The sequence below is a fragment of the Mandrillus leucophaeus genome, unplaced genomic scaffold, assembly GCF_000951045.1.
Source record: "Mandrillus leucophaeus isolate KB7577 unplaced genomic scaffold, Mleu.le_1.0 Scaffold1838, whole genome shotgun sequence".
Taxonomy (NCBI): domain Eukaryota; kingdom Metazoa; phylum Chordata; class Mammalia; order Primates; family Cercopithecidae; genus Mandrillus; species Mandrillus leucophaeus.
In genome coordinates this window covers 39,515-62,545 of record NW_012101852.1, presented here as the reverse complement: position 1 = coordinate 62,545, position 23,031 = coordinate 39,515, and the positions used below count along the sequence as shown (strand labels likewise).

The following is a 23,031-nucleotide window of genomic DNA, read 5'->3' as shown; positions in this document are numbered from 1 at the left end:
ATTCCTTGCAGAAAACATGATTATTTCTAGTTTTCAAAACCCTCATCTACATTAATTACTTAATCATACTAGAAATTACCTTTATAGAGAGAGGAAGAGGAAATTGCTGAGTTCATTATGTAGTCCACATGAACACAGAGATCGAGGGTACATTATGAGTCAAATTATTCTGCTCATATGCCAACTTTTCACTGAGATGTAGCAAAATCAAACCTACATGCACAGGCACACACACACACACACACACCACACACACACACAGACACACACAGAAGCGCGCACACACACACACTGAATTTAACTTTAATAATTTGTTTCCTCACCTTATTAGTATGTCACAGCTCCAGTCTGTGGGACTCCTTTTAATTTGGCTCAGACATCATAGTCTTTCAAGTTTTATTTGTCTCTATATTTAAATAGCATCCTGATGGGCCTAGAAGTTAGCAGCATCGCTAGAAACACACATTTCTCAAATTCTCGTCTCCCTTTTCAAATACCTGGACATTTTGCCCTATCAGCCTGCCAGGCAACCAAACAACCCAGCTGGCATTTATGTATTTCTTTATTACTAATATTCTTTAAGCGTCATCTTGATTGATTGTTTATGCATCCAATAACCTTATTCAACATATATTTAATCCTGGGTATAGTCAATGTATCCTACTCCTTCCACTCTGAAAACTCTAAGGATCTGTGACCACTTCTGTAAATTTATAATATAATGTGGAGACAATACATGCAATACCAATATAAGGAATTACAAATGCCAGCTATGTGATGGAGAATGTGGAATTCAGGACATTGAAACATTATTTCCAGCTAAGGCATGGAGAAGAGCCATTAAGCTGAGTCGAAGGAAACTGGAAATTCATGTAAGTGGCAATTGGGAGAGGATGTGCATCCTAGATAGAAACATATTATGTGAAAAATCATAGAGTAGGAAGTTTTGCTAAGAAAACAGCAGGTAAGGTACTCTGATCAAAAAATAGAGTAAAGTGAAGGAATAATGGACGATAAAATCAGCTGAAATTGAAATATAGTGAAACCTTGAAATCATGGCCAACATGTTCAGAGTCTCTCTTGTCAAAAAGTATTTGTAGCAGAGGAGTTCTATGGATAAGTGTTATGTTTTAGGATAATTCACCTGGCAACATTTTATAACACAGACTATAGGAGAAGATATCTACTTTGTAATTACTTTTTATTATGTTCAAGCATGATAAAAATCAGGAAATAGAAAACAACAACAAAAAAGAAACGTTAAGAAAATTTGTAAAGGAAAATCTAAGATCCCTTGTAAAAAAACATTAAGTGGCAATTCAGTAATTCCATGTCTAGTCCAAATCTTTTAAAAGTCATTCAAGGCTGTTATACTATGATTATACCAAGCTACCATTAGCATTTTGGTTCTATATACCCCCACATACAGAGTTGTATGCTGCTTTCTTAGGCAGAAAATCTGCCGTATTCACTTCTATATTGCTTTTTGATGCCTTAACAAAACACTGTAGGAGCTCAAAGTGAACTTACTGAATTAAAAGAATCAATAAATGAATTCAATGACCTCATCTTGTTTATCCCATTGATCTTCCATGGTTGCTCAGTAGAAGGGTACTTGGTCTTTTTACCATCCTCCTAAAGATCTGACTGTCTTTGCCCGTGTGCTTTTGTTCATGCTGCTTTCCTTGTGTGGAGTAACAACCTCGTTTTTATGTACTATAAGATCTTTATGGAAAATGCATCTGAGAGTCCAACTTTATCTGCCCAATTATTAACTATTATCCTTTATTATTTAAAGCTGTTATTGCTGTATTAAATAACAAATTGCTATATTAAAACAGCAATGCTGTTAAAACTGTAATTGCTAATTACAACCTAGCAATTATTTTGTATCTTAATATTGAGCTCCAGCTGTTTCCAAACGAGATGCTAAATTTTCAGAGAACAAGGGTGTATAACCTACTTTTATGCCCTCCTAATTTCCACCAATGTGTAGGTATATAATGTCAATTGAATGCTTTTGATTGATTGATCATCAAAAAGGCACTTATTTTGCCTTTTTAAATACATCGTCTTTAAAAGCCACACCAGCTGATGAGTGGTGAGATACACTGTGTTCATATTAGAAAGAGGTTAATGATCATATTCTCACAGGGATGAGTATGAGAATCAATTTTATGTGCATTTATTAATGGTGTAAAGACAAGGTGAATAGTAACTGGCAAAATAATGTATTGAGGATGAGGAATTATGTAGATTTATGACCTTTAGGACTCTAAGTACCTATTGAAAATAATTAGGAACTGTAATAGCAGAAACAATTGAACATGAAACAAAAGCAGGAAAATGTACATGGGAAGAAATCACTGACTTATATGTGCTGATGAATTTACAATATTTGCAATTAGCTATGGTTGATTAGAAGAGTAATGCTTAAAGTCATCATGCATAGTATCCAAAAAAATGCTTAATGTACATTATTATAAGAAAAATGAAAAATTATTTAAAAATACATAAAATGAGATTCCATAGTTAACTTTACTGTAAGAATGTTTTTTAAAAATTGAATTTCTCTGAAAAGATAGCTAAGATTGAAATTATCTATGCTAAAACACTGTAAGGAATGAAAAATGAGATATTACAAAAAGGAGGAGTTTAAAAGATGTATGGCTAGCTAGGGTATCAAGTAGCAACACTTGCCCAGAACAATGGAAAGACTTGAGATCTGTCTCCCTGAAATAGAAGTTCATAAAACATGCTTTGCAGGAACTTGAGGTGGTTAAATAATCCCCTTCATGAAAGAAATGTATTAGGTGTACACCCTTGCTTCTTTTCTGAAAAGAGATGACTCTTTGAACTAAAGCCAGAGTCACAACCTTAACAACATGATTGAAATTTGAAGTTTGTTTTCTGGCACTTATAAATATTGTCTTATACACAAACACTGATTCGGTTCTTTTTTGCTGTTGTTGTTGTTGTTGTTGTTTTGATACAGGGTCTCACTTTGTTGCCCAGGAGTGCAGTGGCATGATCATAGCTCTCTGCAGCCTTGAGCTGCTAGTTCAAGTGATCCTCCTGCCTCAGCCTCCCAAGTTGCCAGGACTACAGGCACGCACCACCAGGCCTGGCTAATTTTTAAAAATTTTTTTGTAGAGATGAGGTCTCAAAATGTTACCTAGGCTGGTCTTGAATTCCTGGCCTCAAGTAATCCTCCCACCTCAGCTTCTTAGTCTCTTCTATATAATATGAATAATGCTTGGGAAGTTTGGTTTTATTAGTCACAGGAATCGTATGGTGAATTATTTTCATACAAACTCCAACATACATTTTCTTAGTTCCTAGCAAATGTTTATGATGAAATACATTAAAAGATGAATAATACTTAGTCTCTGCTATGATAAAGACCACAATTTAGAAGAAAGTCTTGGAGAGTGGAAGACAAATCTGAAAACAGGTAATTTCAATACACTATGTGCAGTAAGGTCAAGGAGATGTGGAGGCACAGACGAAGGGTCATCAAGACTGGTACATGAACCCGGTTATAGAGCTATGACTATTTTTCTCCAAAACCTAGCTGAGCTCACCAGGAGGTAAGCTCATGAGAGTCAGAAACATATTACAAAGTAAAGGAAGGCATAAAATTGCACACTGAGCATAGAAATCCAGAGCTAGAATTATGGTCAAATGACCTTCTAGGAATCAAGTAATGCTAAAAAATAAGTTCTTGGATTTATTGTTTTGACCAGTTGTTATTGAGAATTTTTTAAGGTTTAAGGCTTCAGTCTATATTTACTTCTTTTCTTGTAATATATATGTTATGTTCTCAGAACATTATCTGTAGATCAAAAGCTATGAAGAAGTATTTTCCAAGCTAGTTACTTCATACACATTTATTTAAACATATGCTACATCAAAAGCAATTGCTTATCATTGTTTTATGATGTTTATATCTTGTATCTTTTTTAAACATGGAGAGAAGTCAAAGTAAGTATTTTGAGAATAACTGAATTGCCTCCTTAGCACGATAGGCAGTATGTTATTCTCATAATCTGAAGGTTTTAAGTTCAGAATAAGTGAACATTTATTTCATTAAATGTATTAAAGAACCAATTGCCTGTAAATTCTTGAATAGAATAAAGGTAAACTACTGAATGGATTTTAGCCATCTCTTTAAATAATTGAGAAGAAAACTAGTTGTTTCTCTAGCTTTTATTATTATTATTCAATTGCTATTTAGTCACACGGCTAAATTTTTCAGAGAAAATATTTTCTTTCTTCAACAATATTTATTGAACACTTATTATGTCATAGACATTTTTCTTGAAATTTGATACACATTTGGCACAAAACTGTCCAAAGTCTCCCCCCCATACACACACCTTCTTATAAATTATATGAGGTTATAATAGGTAATAAGTCCTATAGAAAATTATAGCACAAAACAAAGGGATTGGAAAGTCTGAGTGGGAGGCAGTGTTGCAATTTTAAACATTGTAGTCAGGATAGATCTTCCTGAGAAGGTAAATTGAGCGAAGACTCAAAGTGGTAGAGAGGTAGGCCTTGAGGAGTCTGGGAGGGCTTTTCATGTAGAGGAGGCAGGTGCTGCAAAGGCCCTGAAGCTAGAACCTGTGCTACATGTTCCCACCAAGAGAAATCTAGGAGACAAAGCAGAGGTAGAGGGGGCTACATTATTTTTGGCTTTTACTCTGAGTAATATGGGAAGCCACTAGAGGAAGTCTAAGGAGTGGCATGACCTGTTTTTAAAATATGATTCTGCCTGCTGTATTGAAAAGAGACATTGAGGAAGGCACAAGGATAGAAGCAGAAAGTCCGCTAAGGAGGCTCTAATCCAGGTCAGAGGTGATGATGTTTCAGACCAGGGAAGTGGTAGTTAATAATGTTCGTGAGAACTGACTGGATATATTTTGAGGGTGTCAGAAACAGACTATCCTGATAGATGAGCTGGGGCATGTGAGTGAAATAAGAAGAGCAAAAATGACTTGAAGATTTTGGACTAAGCATCTGAGAAAATCAAGTTGAGACAGATGAGACTGTGAATGGAGTGAGTTTGAGAGGCAAGAAGAGGAGGTCTGGACCTGTGGCATTTAAGGATTCTATTAGAAATCTAAGTGGACAAGTTCAGTGGGCAACTAGGTAATGACTCTGGAACTCTGAAGTGAATCTGTAACATATACATAAATTTGGGATCCTGAGCATGTAGATTATGTCCTCAGCCAGGAGATGACATCATCAAATAGTTGAGAGTAGATGGGAAACAGAAGAAAAAGGATAAATTTCTGAGCGTTGAGAGATTGGGAACAGCCAGGTGGACTAAGAAGTAGAGGCTAGTAAAGTAGGAGGGAAGCCGGGAGGGTGGAACCTGGAAGCCAAGTGAGGAGAGTAAGTAAGCTCCCAGGAGGGAGTAGCTGTCAGGGGAGTGTGCTAAGGCTGGGTAGAATGATTGTGAATGGACCTGTTTGAATTTAGCAATGTGGGGGCAACATTGTTCACATTTTCAAGAGCAATTGTGGTACAGTATATGAAAAGCTGATTAGAGTAAGTTTAAATAGAATCTGGACTGTGAATATACTGTAATTAACTCTTTCAAAAAGTTTTGCTGCAAATATATTAGAGAAACAGAGCAGCACAGAGAAAGTGGGGTGAATAGAAAGTTATTTTAACTTTACATCCCAATTCAGACAACCCTTCCAACTCACCAAAACCTCCAATCCATTGGTTCTGTCACTATGTCATAATTCCTATATCCTTGATATTATTGTTTTTTCTTCTTTACTCAGTTTCAATTCCATGGTCAATCAGAGTCACTCTTGTGTACATCCTCAATTCTCTTGTTGCTTTCTATTTTTGTATTTGCAGGGCAAAACCACAGCCCTACCTGAATTCATTGCTCTGTCACCTGTACACTTGCACATGTGCAATGTGACTGGAAAAAAATATAAACAACTCTCATGAATCCACTTGAAATTCATGACCACATTCTTCATTTAGCTAGCTAGTGCTAAAACAAAAATCTGTTTTCCCTCTCAATCTTTGAGAGTCACGAGACTATTGTGTTGATACATTTTCTGTTGCTCATAGCAGAATATCAGAAGCTGGATAATTTATAAAGAAAACTAATTTATTTCTTGTAGTTAGAAAAGCTTTAGTCTATGGTTGAGGGGCCACATCTCTCAAGGGTCTTCTTGCTGGTGATGACTCTGCAGAGTCCCAAGGTGGTGCAGAACATGTCAAGGCAAAGGGGCAGAGTATGCTAATATGCTAGCTCAGCAATCTCTTCCTCTTCTTATAAAGCCAGCAGCTGCACTCCTGTGATCATCCACAAATCTATTAACTCATTAATCCATTGATTCATGAATGGATTTAATCCATTCATGAGGGCAGAGCCCATATGCCCTAGTCACATCTTACAGTACAGGCTCTGCCTCTCAATACTGCCACATCAGGGATTAAGTTTCCGTGTGAGTTTTGGAAGGAACATTCAAACCACATCATTTTATACCTTCTCACCTTTTTTCAAACTTCTATCACCTTCTTCCTCATTCTCAGTTTTCAGTTTTAATTAATGACCTTATTTCCCATTTTACTAAGAGAATTGAAGCAAAGGGCAGAAACCTTCCACAGATTCCCACCACATCATCAACCCTCTTACCAGCATCTATCCCATATATTTGCCTTCCTGATTGATACTATGTTAACTATCAATGCACCTATCTATAACTAATCCCTCCACTTTCATGTTAGATCCCATTTTGCCTCCTGTCACTTCTAAGGATCCTCCTCTCTGATGTTTGCATTATTAATTCTCCCCCTCTCTTTTATTGGTACTCTCAGCACAAGAGCATACCATTATTTCTTCCATCTTAAAGGAACCTGAAAAGGTAGGAAGTGTTGATCAGAGGGAAGCATGCCTGAAATTGCGGTTGTGGAGAGCTTGCAGTTGATGATGACAAAATCTGGCTATTTACATAATAGTGACTGAGGTTAAGTAGAGAACATCATTGGAAGGGAGGAGTTCATTGAACCTTGAGGCCAAAGGGTTGGAAGAAATACTTTGATTGCCAGAATTAGAGCAGAAACATTGTAAAAGAGAATGTTCATGAACCAGAAGACTAAGATAATGAAGACTTTATAGAGAGGGTTTTGGATATCAATAGATCACTAACAGTAAATGGTAATGGGAGTGTGATTTCTTGACTTGAGCTTCAGAGATGGGAGTGGTAGCTTAAAAGAGAATGGTGTGAGCCAGGCTTGGTGGCTCACACCTGTAATCCCAGTACTTTGGGAGGCTGAAGCGGGTGGATTGCGTGAGGTCAGGAGTTCAAGGCCAGTTTGGCCAACATGGTGAAACCCCGTCTCTACTAAAACTACAAAAAAATTAGCCGGGTGTGGTGGCTTTAATCTCAGCCACTTGGGAGGCTGAGTCAAGGGAATTGCTTGAACCAGGGAAGTGGAGGTTGCTGTGAACTGAAATCATGCCACTGCACTCCAGCCTGGGTGACAGAGTGAGACTCTGTCTCAACAACAACAAAAAAGAGAATGGTGTGAAGTGGTAATGGGGGTCAAGAAGAAACAGTTACTTCACTAGCAAGCTGGTGGAATAAGGGCCATGGGAAATAACAGCCACCATGTGAGAGGAACGCATAGGAAATGATGTCCTTGGGGAAGAGCCAAATTTCTACCAGGTAAATAAGGTGAAAAAACATTCCAAAAAGATTAAGAATGTAGAGGTCAATGGGTTATTTTTAAAAATCCACTGTGGCATTTTATACAGTTTACTCTCCTTATGGTCTTTTGCATGGTATATGCTCAGATATTTGTGTAATGAATGAATCACCTTGTCTTTGTTTCAAGTTGAATGGAAGAAAATAGGAAACTGAGAATAAAAACTTTGTTAACCAGAAACTTGATTTAGTCTTGCTACTCAAGCTTCTTTAACTATGAAATCGGGATCTAACTGAATATATGATGAGAATTTCTGATGCAGATTTTAATATTAAAATGGAGATAAATTTCTTTTAAACACTTAATTATTAAATAAATAGAAAGCTGCTAAAGATATTTTTACTTTTCTTCTGTAATTTCTTAAGCAATATCTAAGGTTGATTTAATAGATAGTAGAGGCATTGCAAATTAGAGCAAGAGGATATAGGTTTCCCATTAGATGCTGAGATTTGAAGTCAGGTGGTCTCTTTAGCCCAGGGTAGTGGTCCAGGACATGCTTACATAGAAATGACTTTGTACATCCCCAGGAAGCCTAGATTTGACTTTGTCAAAACTAGAATTCATTATGGCATTTGCACTTCAGCTCCTTGTGTCCTGAATTATAATAGTAATAACTAATATCAATATGAAAAATGATAGCTGGGAAAGTCATATACAATATATCATTTAATCTTCTCAAAAACTGTAAAAGAACCATTTTATAAATGAGAAAAATAAAGCTCAAACAAGTTAAGTGATGTGCCAAATTTGCCCTCACTACATAGGGAAGCTGGAACCAAACTGTAGTCAGATTCTAGTCCAGCACTTTTTCCACCTCATCTCTCTGTAAAAATCTTTAAACACTTTCGTCTTATAGTTGGGAAGAATTTGCTCATATTCCGGTGAGTTTCCAGGACTCTAACCACATGTCAACCAAAGCAGCTCTGTCTTTACATAGTCAAATTCTAGCCTCAGATTTTATTGGAAGAAAAGGATCTATTGGTAGTAAATATTTGAAAGTGACCATATTAATACATTATATTCCAGTGCCATTAACTAATATTGATGATATCTAGCTACCCTCAGAGCTCCAGGTTAGATGGGGAAAGTTTTTCCTTCTCTGGGAGAATGCTTGGACAGTGCTAGGTTTGAAGAATAAGATGGAATTTAGGTTGGTGCAAAAGTAATTGCGGTTTTTGCCATTACTTTCAACAGCAAAAAATGCAATTACTTTTGCACCAACCTAATACTAGGTTTGAAGGATAAGAATGGGGTTAGTAACAGTCAAATGACTTGCACTGTGATTGGTTGGATATATGTGTGAGACTGTATAGCCACTAATCACTGTCATTATAAAAGAAAAAAAAAGCCAGAAGAAAAAGATCTGTGTTGTCATGGCAATAGTTTAACATTGTACTCATTAAAGCTTGTCTTAACTGACTAGCTAAACTGTGACTTAGAATATGTGCTATTTACCCTATAATTAGGACACTGACTTACTAGAACAAAAATGTTACTACTTTTTTATTCTCATAAGGGGCTTTACAGCTGCAAAAATATAATCAGAGTCATAAAGAAGAAATTACTAATTTTGGCACAGAGGCTAGAAAATTGAAGTTTTATAATATTGAAAAGCACAAGGGAGTGTGAAATGATGGAATAAATCTATTAAAAAAAAATAAAGAATTAACTTCTTAGGGGTTTTGCTCCCAAAAATCAAAAGCTTGTTGCATAACTAAAAGTGATTTTAGCAAGAATATTAGATTTTCTGTTCAATAAAGTATCCTACATATTTTAAGAATAATGAATATGCAAACTAGATTATACTAGACCCTTTTAATATTTCACAGTAATATATACCACTTATATTCCTTTTTATATTCTTTTCATTTTCATAAAATCTCTCTGACCTTTGCTAACCCTAATTTAAGCTCCTGATCCTTAATATCTGGGGTAGATTCAAGGTCAAAATACATTTCATGTCATGCCTAATGCAACAGAGTGACATATATCTGAAGAAACAAATCATTTCAAGATTTAAGTTAGCAAAGACTTTTTTACATGTATACTCATTTAGATACAGAAACTAAAATATTGAGTCATAAAGTCAGTGTAGTTTAAATTAGGGGCTAATTTTCTCACCTGAGATAAAGTAATTCTAGTATGTTTCTCTATATAGTAACAGTTTTTCAATTATAGTCAAATTTTAAAAGTCATTTTTAATATATGATATACCACAAATCGCCTTACAAATTTTACTTTGTTGCTATTTCCAAAATATGTCATTTCTAATAAAATGTATCATAACTATAAACTCAATAAGAAAGTTGTACACAGTGTCTGATCATTTTCATTTACAAATTAAACATTTGTGCTCCCTTCCAATTTTTGGTAACAAGTCAAATAAGTTAAAACCTCTAAAAACATATCTCAAGCTATTTTAACCAAATAAACTTTAGATCTTAGTGGATTACATAATTATGTTATATATAATATTTAAGTGGAAAACATATAAATATATATAAATTGACACTTTAATATTTTATATGGTTATTTAGTAGAATAACTGATTTTTGAAGTAATTTATTCAAATAGGATAACCATTAATATAACAGTATATATAGCATGGTGGCTAAGGGTATGGCCACTAGACCCAGACTGCCTCAGTGAAATTTTAATGTTAGCACCTGCCTACCAGCAAGACTTTGAATACATTGCTCACTTCTCTGTGCCTCAGTGTCCTCATTTGGGAACATAATAGTGAGTGCCTGATTAGGTTACATGAGGCTCAGTTGAATTGATAAAGAATTTGCACCCGTACCTGCAACATCATAAGTACTAGCTTTTACTGGCAAAATCTGAAGAGCAAAGGCATCCTAACTTTTTATCGTGAAAATGTTGTAGTGTATATTTCTTTATTTTTTCCCATCTTTCATTATTCCTTTTTATTTTCTTCCAAATTATATTAGACATTATTTTTTTCATATTCTAATTCTTGGCATACTTCAGCACTAATCTGATATTGGAATATCATTTTTCCATAGGCTTTCTCCTTTTATCCATATAATTCTCTGTGACAGCACACTAAAAGCTTCTCATTCTGGGGGTGAAGCTGAGCAGAATGTGGAGGACAAGATCTTTCAAAAACACTGCAGTTTACTTTCACTTGTGACACCCTTCCACCACTTTACTTGTATGAATCTCTAATTTGCAATGTATGTACTGAACCATAGGTCCTTTAAACAAATGTTTGAGAGGTCTGTGAATAGTACAGTAGAAACAAGGAGAGCTACTGATACTCTCACGGCTCATTTTGGTTTGTCTTCCTTATCTATATGAAAGGGGACCATAAAGAGAGGTTGAATTAGTTTCAATAGAGCCCTAAGCATTTTCTATGGTGTTTTTTGAATTACTGCTCAACAGTTCAGTACAGTTAAAATAAATAAGTAAATTAAATGTAAGAGAATGAACTTGTCAACACCTTAGATTATAATTCTGATTTTAACAAATTCCATTGTATTAATGCACATAATATTGATGCTGCGTTGTAAACATTTAGGCCCGTAAAATTATTGAAGGACTGTAGAATGACAGAGAATCACAGAATAAACTTAAGATTAGAAAACACTTAATGCTTCCTGCCTCAAGTGTGATGCTAGACTTGAGGCCAAATCTTACTTGAGGCAGGAATATTTTTCTACAGCATCTAACCTTTGTTCTACATTTCCAGCTTGAGGAAATTCACTACTTCACTGTGTTGGAGAGCTCTAGATCTTAAACGTTCCTTTATATTAAGCTTAAGTTTATCTTCTGTCCCTTCCATAAATTCCTAAATGCTGTCATGACAGTCCTTCGGGCATTAGAAGACAGCTAGCCTTAATCCATCTTTACCCTATTCTTCAACTGCTTCTCCTTTCTAGGTTCAAAATCCTCAGCTCCTGTCACTACTTCTCAAATGGTATTGTGCCCAGGCATCTCACTTCTGGATGGTCACTAATTTGTAAACTTTTCTTTGAGGTCAGGAGATCAAGGCCATCCTGGCTAACATGGTGAAACCCCGTCTCTACTAAAAATACAAAAAAAAAAATTAGCCGGGTGTGGTGGCGGGTGCCTGTAATCCCAGCTACTCGGGAGGCTGAGGCAGGAGAATGGCGTGAACCCGGGAGGCGGAGCTTGCAGTGAGCCAAGATCGCGCCACTGCACTCCAGCCTGGGCGACAGAGCGAGACTCTGTCCCAAAAAACAAAACAAAAAAAAGAAATCAATCTTCTCACGCCTGTAATCCCAGCATTTTGGAGGCCAAGGTGGGCAGATCACTTAAGATCAGGAGTTCGAGACCAGTCTGGCCAACATGGTGAAACCCCATCTCTACTAAAAATACAAAAATGAGCCAGGTGCGGTGGTGGGAACCTCTAATCTCAGCTACCTGGGAGCCTGAGGCAGGAGAATCGCTTGAACCTGGGAGATCGAGGTTGCAGTGGGCCAAGATCATGTCACTGCACTCCAGCCTGGGTGACAGAGTGAGAACCCATCTCGGGAAAAAAAAAGAAATCGAGCTTCATTTGTGCATCAGTGAATCAAATATTAATCATGCAATGTCATCCATATTACTTAGTGCTGTAACAGGTGTAGACCTGCTGCAATAGACAACAGAAGTGAACAAACTATTTTGAAATCAGTGTTCTGAGGGTGTACTGACTGGATATTAAGTGTAAGACAGAGCTGGAAGGAAAAAAAAAGCCAGCTGAAGGTGACAGGAGAAAGCAAAGTATATAGTGATAAGGATCCGGACTCCATAGCAATGGAAGAGGAGTGGAGTGAATAATTATATGAGATGTTTCAAAGGAAAAGCAACAGGATTTAGAAAACCGAGTAAATGCTATGTGTAAAGGGAGAATGATTCAAAGCATACTTCATGCTTGGAAGCATGAGTGACTGATAAAAATGTTACTACTATTGTCAGAGATTGTGGGATAAAGAACGAATTTGCAAGCAAAAGGGAGAAAATGATGAGTTTTCTTGCATTTGGGGCAAAATGAAGACATCTGTTTAGAAATCTTCCTTAGAAATTTAGACATATGGGACTAGAGATTTATGTAGCTGGGATTTATCTGAGAAACCATCAGATTCAAGACAATAATTATAGTCCAAGAACTGATGATTAGTCTGATGGACAGACTGACGAGAAATGTAACAAAAGACCTGGGACTAAGCTTTGAGGAGGTATGGCACAGTTCATGCCAGAAAGCTTGGAGGAAGTATAAAAGAAGCAGATCTTTAATGCAAGTCACATGTAGAAGACATTAGTAAGCTTATATATTTAATATTCTGGAAATGTTGACTAGATGAGTAGTAATAGTGACTGTAGGAAATTGAGTCTGAATTTTTAAAAACTTGTTTTGTTGGGCTCAAATTCTAAAATTCTACATTTGTTTTTATCCTTAGAGTTTCTGAAGACCACAGCATGTTGAAAAAAAGAAAATGTACTCATTTTTGGCAGTCACAACCATATATTCTTTTTAAAAGTAAATATTAATTTAGTAAGATTAAGAATTAGAAACAACTCATTATAAGAAAATGTGGACTTATAATATGTTTTTGTTTTAATACTGTAGTCACTAAAACGTGAAATTCATGAGACCCAAATATCCAGATGAAAAGAAACCAGCCATCTGAATGATTTTGTCTGTATAATGCTTACAATCTAGATGGACCCAGATGATTGGTAACATTCACAATTTTCTGTGGAATACTGAATTTTTTTTGCTAATCAGGTTTTTTTTAGAATTGTTTTTAATTTTGTGCTTAATTTTAATTATATGCTTATGATTGAGAGTACAAAATTCCAAAAGCATATGAAAATTAACATTTGCCAGCCACATGTTGTGGCTCACATGTGTTATCCCAGCACTTTAGGAAACTGAGGTGAGAGGATTGTGTGAGTCCAGAAGTTCAAGACCAGCCTGGACAACATAGCAAGACTCTGTCTCTGCAAAAAATTTAAAAGTTAACTGGGTAGGTAAGGTGGCGCACGCCTGTAGTCCTAGCTACTCAGGAGGTGGAGGCCACAGGATGGCTTAAGCTCAGGAGTTTTAAGCTACAGTGAGCTATAATAGCACTACTGTACTCCAGCTGGGTGACAGAACCTGTCTCAAAAAAACAAACACACTCACACACACACAAAGAACATTTAAGTGTTTTAGGTGTTCTGGAATTTTAGGAGACCTCTCTTTGAATATTGTACTTCTTTATTTTTCTTCAAAAGTACCTCCTTGATTATATGTTTGTGTCTATCTATGTAGATATAGATATCTTTTCACTGTTCTGGGGGTGGGGGAGAGTTTATATGCCACTGTATAACATTCTCATCAAAATGATCTCCCTCAATGATTTTGTGTATATGTGTGTGTGTTCAGCCACAATTCCTTCCGAAGACACCTGCCGAGGCAAATGCAGGTTTCCAGTGTTGATTTTAGCATGGGCACGGAACCTGTTTTACAAAGAGGAGAAACAACAACCAGCATTGGGAGGATAAAGCCAGAACTCTACAAACAGAGATCAGTTGACTCTGAGGGCAACCAAAAAGAAGATGTCAAAACCTGTGGGAAACTTAACTTTACCCTCCAGTATGATTATGAAAATGAACTTCTAGTTGTTAAAATTATCAAAGCCTTAGATCTCCCTGCTAAAGACTTCACAGGAACTTCTGACCCTTATGTGAAGATGTATCTTCTTCCAGACAGGAAAAAGAAATTTCAGACCCGCGTGCACAGAAAGACTTTAAATCCTCTATTTGATGAAACTTTTCAATTTCCTGTAGCATACGATCAGCTAAGCAACCGAAAACTACATTTCAGTGTATATGATTTTGACAGATTTTCTAGACATGACATGATTGGGGAAGTGATTCTTGATAATTTGTTTGAAGTCTCTGATCTCTCCAGGGAAGCCACAGTATGGAAAGATATTCATTGTGCTACCACAGTAAGTAGTAATTCCACCAATATATTGGTTTTTATTTGACTTACAATGATATATGACTAATTATTACCCAAATTATTGGGATAAGTCTTACAGAGTTATAGAATTTATGTCTAAGATCCTGCAAAGGTAGGATTTCATTTCCACTACTAATAATTCAGTCACCTAATGCTGAATATATTGGTAACCCTAGTGATTGTGTAAATAAAAAAACAACTCTTATAAATTAACAGAACTTGTAGACTATTTCTCCTTTAAAATATTTATCTGTAATATAAATATCCTATCTACAGCACCCAGTTTCCTCATAGTTAGTATTGGTTTTCATTATTTAAGATAATTTTGTTAATTTCATTATTTTAGAAATTATTTCACTCTTTAAGAATAATGACTTCATTATTTAAGATAATTCATCAAATCAAACCTAAAATGTACTTTGATGCTATTTGAAAAGTCCTTGGTTTGATATGAAACAACCCATTACTTCACAAGCTTTCATAGAATACACACAATTACAATATATGAAATGATCAATGATCAAGAAGTAATCATTGTTTACATTAAAACTTTTCTTTTTCATTACAAAATGCTTTTTCTGATTATAAAATAATACCAACTTCAGTACTGAAAATTTTAAAGACAGAGTAAAAACACATAACATAAAATTAAAATAATCTACAGTGCTACCAATTATATATAATATTTTGGCATATTGCTTTCCAACTTTTTGCAATGCGTAATTTAGAATATTAAGACCATACTAAGCTTAATTTTTTTCACACCAATTTTCTTTCATTCTGTATTCGTTTTAGCGCATGATGTTGAAATACATGATCCATTTACTTAACCATTTTCTTACTGTTAGACACTTAAGTTAGGCATAAATTTTGTTATATGAAAAATTGTGTTCTTTTTTTGTAAATCTGGTTTTTTCAAGATTATTCGTCCAGTATAGAATTATAGAAGTGGAATTAGAGAAGTGATCTCTTAAGTTAGATTGCTTGCTTTAGTTTATTAGCTTTTAAATGGGGACATTTAATTTTTTATCATCAGGTTGTTTTTACATATTTACCATCTTTTGTTTGAGTTGTAATACATCTTATAAGTTTAAAGCATTGAAGTTTTGAACAGAGACAAGGGATTATTTAAAACATAAGGATACTTTTGTATTCAAAATAGGTCCCTTTGTGTTTTTCCAGTTATGAATGTTTTACTAATTACAATCAGTATGTGGGAGAATTATATTGTCATTGTAAATTATGTGGATAAATTAATTTGAAACTTTATGCTGCCAGTTCAATATTGTATTCCAGCATCATAACATTTTTAGTTGTTGAATTTTTGTGTCATAATCTCTATTATGATACCTGTTAGGGAACAAAGAAGGAATTTTGAAAGTGGATCATATTTCAAATGCACAGTGGGGCTCTTTTGATTTCACATTTGTGTTCATTTTATTACCTATATTCCCACAGGGAAAACATGATGAATACTGATTTTTATTGTTTTTAAAAATAACACCTTCTAGAATTCTACAAATGCCGATGGCAGTTAATTGTTAGATTATTTCTCTTGATTCCTCAGTCTTATTATTACTTTTTATTTATTCAACAAATATTTACTGAGTACCTATTTATGTTTGGCACGCTCTAAGTCCTAGGGTTGCAACAAACACATTTTTTAATTAAAAAGTGAAGTATGTTCTGTACATATATTCAGGCTCAGAGGCATATAATCTGCCAATAAAATCTAAAAATTAGTATAATCGACTAGGAGATTGACAGTGAATTTTTTTTTTTTAACATTCATACGTTTTCCAAACTGGTTCTACTTAGAAAAAAGTAGGATTCCTTATGGAAACTTTAGTTTCTCATTGCCAATAATATTTATTCATTGTTTGTTAATATTAATAAATTACTTAAATTTATTTTCAACTTTCCCATATGGCTTGAATGTTAGTTTTTACTTCTGTTATAAAAATTACCACAAATTTATCTTACACAATTGGTTAGAAACCTTTTATAATTTGGTTAGAAATACAGTTTGGTTAGAAATTACCACAAATTTAGTCTTACACAAACATTTTACAGTGTAGTTAGAAACCTGACATGGTGCCAGGTGCAGTGGCTCATGCCTGTAATTCCCAACACCTTGGGAGGCTGAGGTGGGTGGATCACGAGGTCAAGAGTTCAAGACCAGCCTGGCCAGCATGGTGAAACTCCATCTCTACTAAAAATACAAAAAATTAGCCAGACATGGTGTCACATGCCTGTAATCCCTGCTACTCGGGAGACTGAAGCAGGAGAATTGCTTGAACCTGGGAGGCGGAGGTTGCAGGGAGCAGAGATCGAGGCCACTGCACTCCAGCATGGGCGACAGAGCAAGATTCTGTCTCAAAAAAAAATAAAAATAAGAATCTGACATGGATCTTACTAACTAAAATGAATGTGGTTGACAGGGCTGCATTCTTTTCTGGAGGCTCTTGGGGAGACCCATTTTCTTGCTTTTTCCTGATTCTAGAGGCCACAGGCATTCATTGCCTTATATTGAGCCCAGTGGATAATCTAGGAAAATCTCCCCATCTCAAAGTCCATAATCTTAATCACATCCACAAAGCCCCTTTTGCCATTTAAGTAACATTACTCACAGATTCCAGGAATTAGGGTATGCCCATCTTTGGGGCTACCTTTATTCCACCTGCCACCTCTGCAGACATTCTCATTTCAGAATTCTGAATATAAAAAGAAGTTGGCAGAAAATAAAACGTATTTTTAGATTATTCTAATAAAAGAGCATTCTCCTTTAACTAGAATATTGAACCACACATTGTTCGGAATATTGCTTCTGGATTTTTGTTTGGAAATATAGTAATGAAACCTGAATTTCTAGACCATGTGGCCAAATATTATGGTTAGGGTAGTATTTAATTAAAATTTCTGTTCAGCCTTTGAAAAATCATTAAGCAATGTTACATCTTCTTATTAGTAAAAATGAAAAAAAAATGATGTAGGTGGAAATTTCATTAAGAAACTTTCTTTTTCTATTCACACATCATTAATTTTTAAGAATTTCATGCAGAAATTATTGAGTCTTCTAGAAAAATTGAGAATAAGAGGAAAGAAATAAAAAGCAATGTAGGATATGCTCTCACTTGTTTAAGTCTTGTGGAAACCTACAAAGGCAAATCAAACTGTGCAGACACAGATATAAAAGAGTTTATGTAACAAATAAAATAAATACTGGATTAAAAGACTATTGGCTGGGCACGATGGCTCATGCCTGTAATCCCAGCACTCTGGGATGCCAAGGTAGGTGGATCACCTGAGGTCAGGATTTTGAGACCAGCCTGTCTAACATGGTGAGTGAAACCCCGTCTCTACTAAAAATAAAAAATTAGCTGGGCATGGTGGCACACAGCTGTAGTCCCAGCTATTTGGGAGGCTGAGGCAGGAGAATCATTTGAACTGGGAGGGGGAGGCTACAGTGAACCAAGATGGCGCCACTGCATGCCACCCTGGGCAGCAGAGTGAATCTCTGTCTCAAACAAACAAAAAAAACTATCAGATTAGAAGACGATGACAAATATAAATATTCTTTTAATTCTTATAACTTTGTAAGAACTCTTATAACTAAAGTTTTTATTTGAAATAATCATTTATGAGATTTTTAAAGAGTGCCTTTATATAATTGCAAATCTCCAATTTAATTTAAACCAAAATTTACTGGGGAAAAAAAAATACCATTTTGCTATCAGTTTGAAAAGCACTAGCTGGTGTATCTTTAATTTTTTATGATTCTTCTTAGAATCATTAAGACTTGCTTTATTATCATATTGTTGTAAATGCCATGGCTGTCTTTTTCCTTCTTCATGCTAATTATATAATTATATCTCATAATTGTTGCAGAGAAGACTCAGTGAAAATCAGACCTAGCGGCTTTTGTGATTGTTGTTTTTAAGGGTCTTAAGTGTCGCATTCCCACAAATTTTCATTACAGAGTCTCTATCATGTTTTTTTCCACAGGTGCAAAGGCCTGTCCAAGGCCTTAACCAAAAAAATCTTCCTAGAACAGTTCATCCCCCAAAATTTTCTGTTCTACAGCATTTGATTCAAATAACTTTAATTTGATTAAATATTTACTGAGAACTTTCTATGAATGAAGTTTATATTTAGTTCTAAAACTGAAAGACTAGTAAAATACAAGTTTTACGCAAGGACTTTAACAAAGGAGACAAACAGCAAGGAAATAGAGTATATGCCTCAGTGTAAATTATTATATAACCGTTTCCTGATAGCCTCCACAAATGTGGTCTTGTCTACACACTTTTTGGTACTGACTGTATCCCATATGAAAATATTTCAGATTGCCTTTCCATGATGATAGATTTCTGAAGAAAAGAGTTGGGTGATTCTCAAAGAAAAAAAACAGCATGAGGAAAAGGAAATAAACGGGACTGTAACATGTTTTCAGGGGGCAGAAAAGTAAAGTGTGAATATGAAATGAAGAGACTAAAGGGAACCCAAACTAGAATGTTATATTTTATCTATAATCAAGAGGACATTTAATGTCATAGGAGCTTCTATTTATTCTGTTTTTTATTAGAAGAGTGAAATCAGTGAAGCCATTACCTCATATGGCAACCCGTGTGTACAATGGATCAGAGTGGGAGATTGTGAAATGTGGTGCTCAGTAGGAATGTAACATCACAGACTAGATGAGATGAGCAAAGCCTTATTGAGGCTGGTAGCAACGAGAATGGAAAGAAGCTAATATATGCTAATGAAAGCATTGTCTGCTGCACTTATTTAAACATTCTGCAGATGTTTGTCTTATGTCTGCCACTAGCCTCTCAGCTTCTGGAAAGCAGAAATCATCTTGTATATCTCTTGCATCCCTTACGTAATATGAGCGCTTAGTGGTTAATGAATAAATGCTTTTTGAATAAATAACATAGCAAATTTTCATATGGGGTTAAGTATAGAGTTGTATAAATACAGATCTGCCACTACCAGAGGAGAAAACAATGCAATGTTGTACCCTATTGATTACAAGTAAACAAGGATATGCTTAGGTGTACTTTGTTAATGTTAGCTACTTTTTGTAGACAAATTCTTTTTAATATTCAGGGTATGGCACCCATATATATATGAAATAAAGCAGGAACATTTTAAATTTATTAACAAAAATGTTATCAGGTTGAAACAAGAGGCACATATTTCATATTTATGATTTCATTAATAAATTATATAAGAAGGATTAATATTTTTCAGGAAGTAGCAATTGTTTTGAAATTTGATATTGACAAAAGAAACCATAAAGGTGAATCTTTATTCTGTGCAAAAATTTCATTTTCACTTTAGCAATCATCTTACTATATATCACAAATCTGGCAAGCCAACCACCTTTAATACTAGCATAGAAACATCTATAGAATAGATATTAAAAAACAATGTGCACCCTATGCTGCTATTTCTGAAATGTAAAGGAGAAATATATATTCATATTCAGTTATATACACAAAAAAAAGTCTATGTAAAGACACACAAGAATTTAGTAGTAGGAGTTAGCTATTGGCAACCAGATAGAATGAATATATGGTAGTAACTGGATGAATGACTATAGAAAAAGAATTATTTGCAGCATGTTGCTTTATATACATTTTATATTTAAGCTATTATGCATAATATTATTGGAACATTGAATTTTTTTTAAATGTCAATCACTATAAAGACTATTTTCTTTTTTTTTTTTTGAGACAGAGTCTCGCTCTATCCCTCAGGCTGAAGTGCAGTGGTGTGGTCTCAGCTCACTGCAACCTCCACCTCCCCAGGTTCCAGCAACTGTCCTGCCTCAGCCTCCCAAGTAGCTGGCATTACAGGCATGTGCCACCATGCCCAGCTAGTTTTTGTATTTTCAGTAGAGACGTGGTTTTACCATGTTGGCCAGGTTGGTCTCAAACTCCTGACCTCAGGTGATCTGCCCACCACGGCCTCCCAAAGTGCTGGGATTACAGGCGTGAGCCACCACAGCCAACCAAGACTAATGTATTTGGAATATTTGAATGTAGTTTTCCTGTGCATACTCAAGAAGCCATTGAAAAGATAGGTAGACAAGGAAAAGATTTCCTTTTTTTTGAGCAGAACTACCTTCATTTGCATATTTATTTACTTACCTATTCAATGAAATTTTCTTTTTGCACCAACTGTGTTCTACACACTTTAAAGTTCTTGCAAGTAAGGAAGTTGCTTGTGTATATCACATTGACCTGATTACAGGTATAAAATGTTTGAATCTAGTATATTCTAACTAAGCATCTGCCAGGTATTGTTTGAAAGAGTAGACCTTGACAGGACAAGTACAAAGGAACTGTTGTATTCATCGTATCAGCCATTCAGGGTACTGGATGCACCTGCTGAGCTTCAGTTTGAAATAACACATTTTATTACACATTACTAAAATTTTTTAATATTTAAAATTCTTTTTAATATAGAGATGTCTTTTTAATTCTACCCTCAATCATCCTGGATCAATCATAGGATCAGAAGAATACTATATATTTTTCACATTTAGCTATCAATGAATTGTCTTCCAAAGTTCATTAACTATGAAATATGTGTCAGCTAAGAACATTTTAAAGAGTGGTGAAATTCCAGTTTTATTTTAAGGAAAAGAGTATGATGGAAAGTGGGGCAGTAGGAACCAAACCTTTCTAGTCAGGGGCTGTCTGTCTTACCAGGTCTCCTGGGGTGTAACAGACAGTATTGTAGCTATTGACCTGCAAGTTGGGACGATGAACCCACATCTGCTCCTCTATGAACATTCCTAGTTTTCTGTTTCATCTCTGCAATAAACCTGGCCTTGGTGTGTCACAGATTACACATCTGCTTATGGGCCACCAGTAACTGATGATAGATTAACTCAAATGATGCAAGTAAATTCCATGAACCTGTATGTACGGTCTTTTATTTTGCTAGAATTGATGGGAAGCATCTATGTTAATTTAGAATTAAATTTAACTTCAGTTTAAAAATAGTAGAGTCCTTCACATACTATCATAAGACCATGGGAGTTCAGTTTCCAAAGTATGATTTTTGTTGGCCTTAACATGTGCCTAACTCAGCCAGCCTACTTAAAGGAGCTTTGTCTCATGAGTAATATTAAGTAACATCATAATTTATTATGTTATTTTCATGTTAGATCACATCTATGCACATTTAGAGAACAAGGTTTTGTTGTCTGATCAGTGTGTTTTGACTACTTTTACTTTCATGGGAAAGATTGCCGGTAAGTGGCTATAAAATAGCCCACAACAATTATTATATTAGCCTTTTATTAGCAGTTTAAACAGCAGCTTCCTGTAACATTGATTACAGGCTTCTGTTTTACAAAACAAAAAAGTCAAAGTTAATGCAAATCTGAACTTAAATTTGTGCCACCAGTTTTAAATGTAATTCAGCAGTGATGCCATACTTTTTAGATAAATCTAGAATTGCTGGGTAAGCGCTGTATGATATTTAGATGCATTGGAAGGGTGTCATTCAAAAATGAGTACCAAGCAGCCACCTAAGGAATAGCTCCCAACCATATTTTAGTCATAATATTTGGGGTTGTTTGAAAAACAAGAGGACAGTTTTTGCCTAAATTCATCATATCTGTATAATTTCCCATTTAAATTCCTACATGGTTGTACTGGTAAATATTATAACTCCCATCGAGCTTCCCCACTATATCCTTGGGACTATCCCTTTCTCTGTGCCTGTAGTTAAGAGGCAATGTAGCCTCTAAGTGCTTAATGAAGCATTGAGGTCTCTGTAACAAACCCACATTGCTTTATATTCCTGCTGTGTCACTTATCTGTGTATGGCTTGACCAAGTTACTAAATCTCTTTAAGTGTTAATTATAGTATCTGTAAAATGGGAATTATGAGAAGGCTAACCACAGTTGGTTGTTAGGACTAAGTAACATAAGTAACCGTCGGATATTTGTAAATGTTCCATAGATGACCTAGGATGTATTTTATGGTGGGTTTTTGGTTATTGTTTAGGTAGCATCATATTAAATAGGAGTAAAGACCTTGATACTAAAACTTATAGTAATATCATGAGGGATAATTTTAGGTCTTATATTTTTCTATTCAAGTTGGAAAGTTTTGAGTTAGAGCTCCTTGACATCTTTTTAGTTACTGTGTGCTGTGATTCAGTGAGTAGACACTTTTGCTGCTTTTTTTTTTCTTTTATTTATTTATTTATTATTATACTTTAAGTTCTAGGGTACATGTGCATAACGTGCAGGTTTGTTACATATGTATACTTGTGCCATGTTGGTGTG

At 35.2% G+C, this 23,031-nt stretch overlaps 1 protein-coding gene across 1 annotated transcript in view; it reads left to right on the top strand.

Moving 5' to 3' along the window:
• SYT10 (synaptotagmin X) overlaps window positions 1-23,031 on the top strand; it is a 70,667-nt gene that overhangs the window by 15,770 nt on the left and 31,866 nt on the right. Inside the window, exon 3 of the mRNA XM_011977769.1 lies at window positions 14,138-14,705. Coding sequence (XP_011833159.1) covers window positions 14,138-14,705 — 568 coding nt within the window. The remainder of the gene's footprint in view (window positions 1-14,137; window positions 14,706-23,031) is intronic.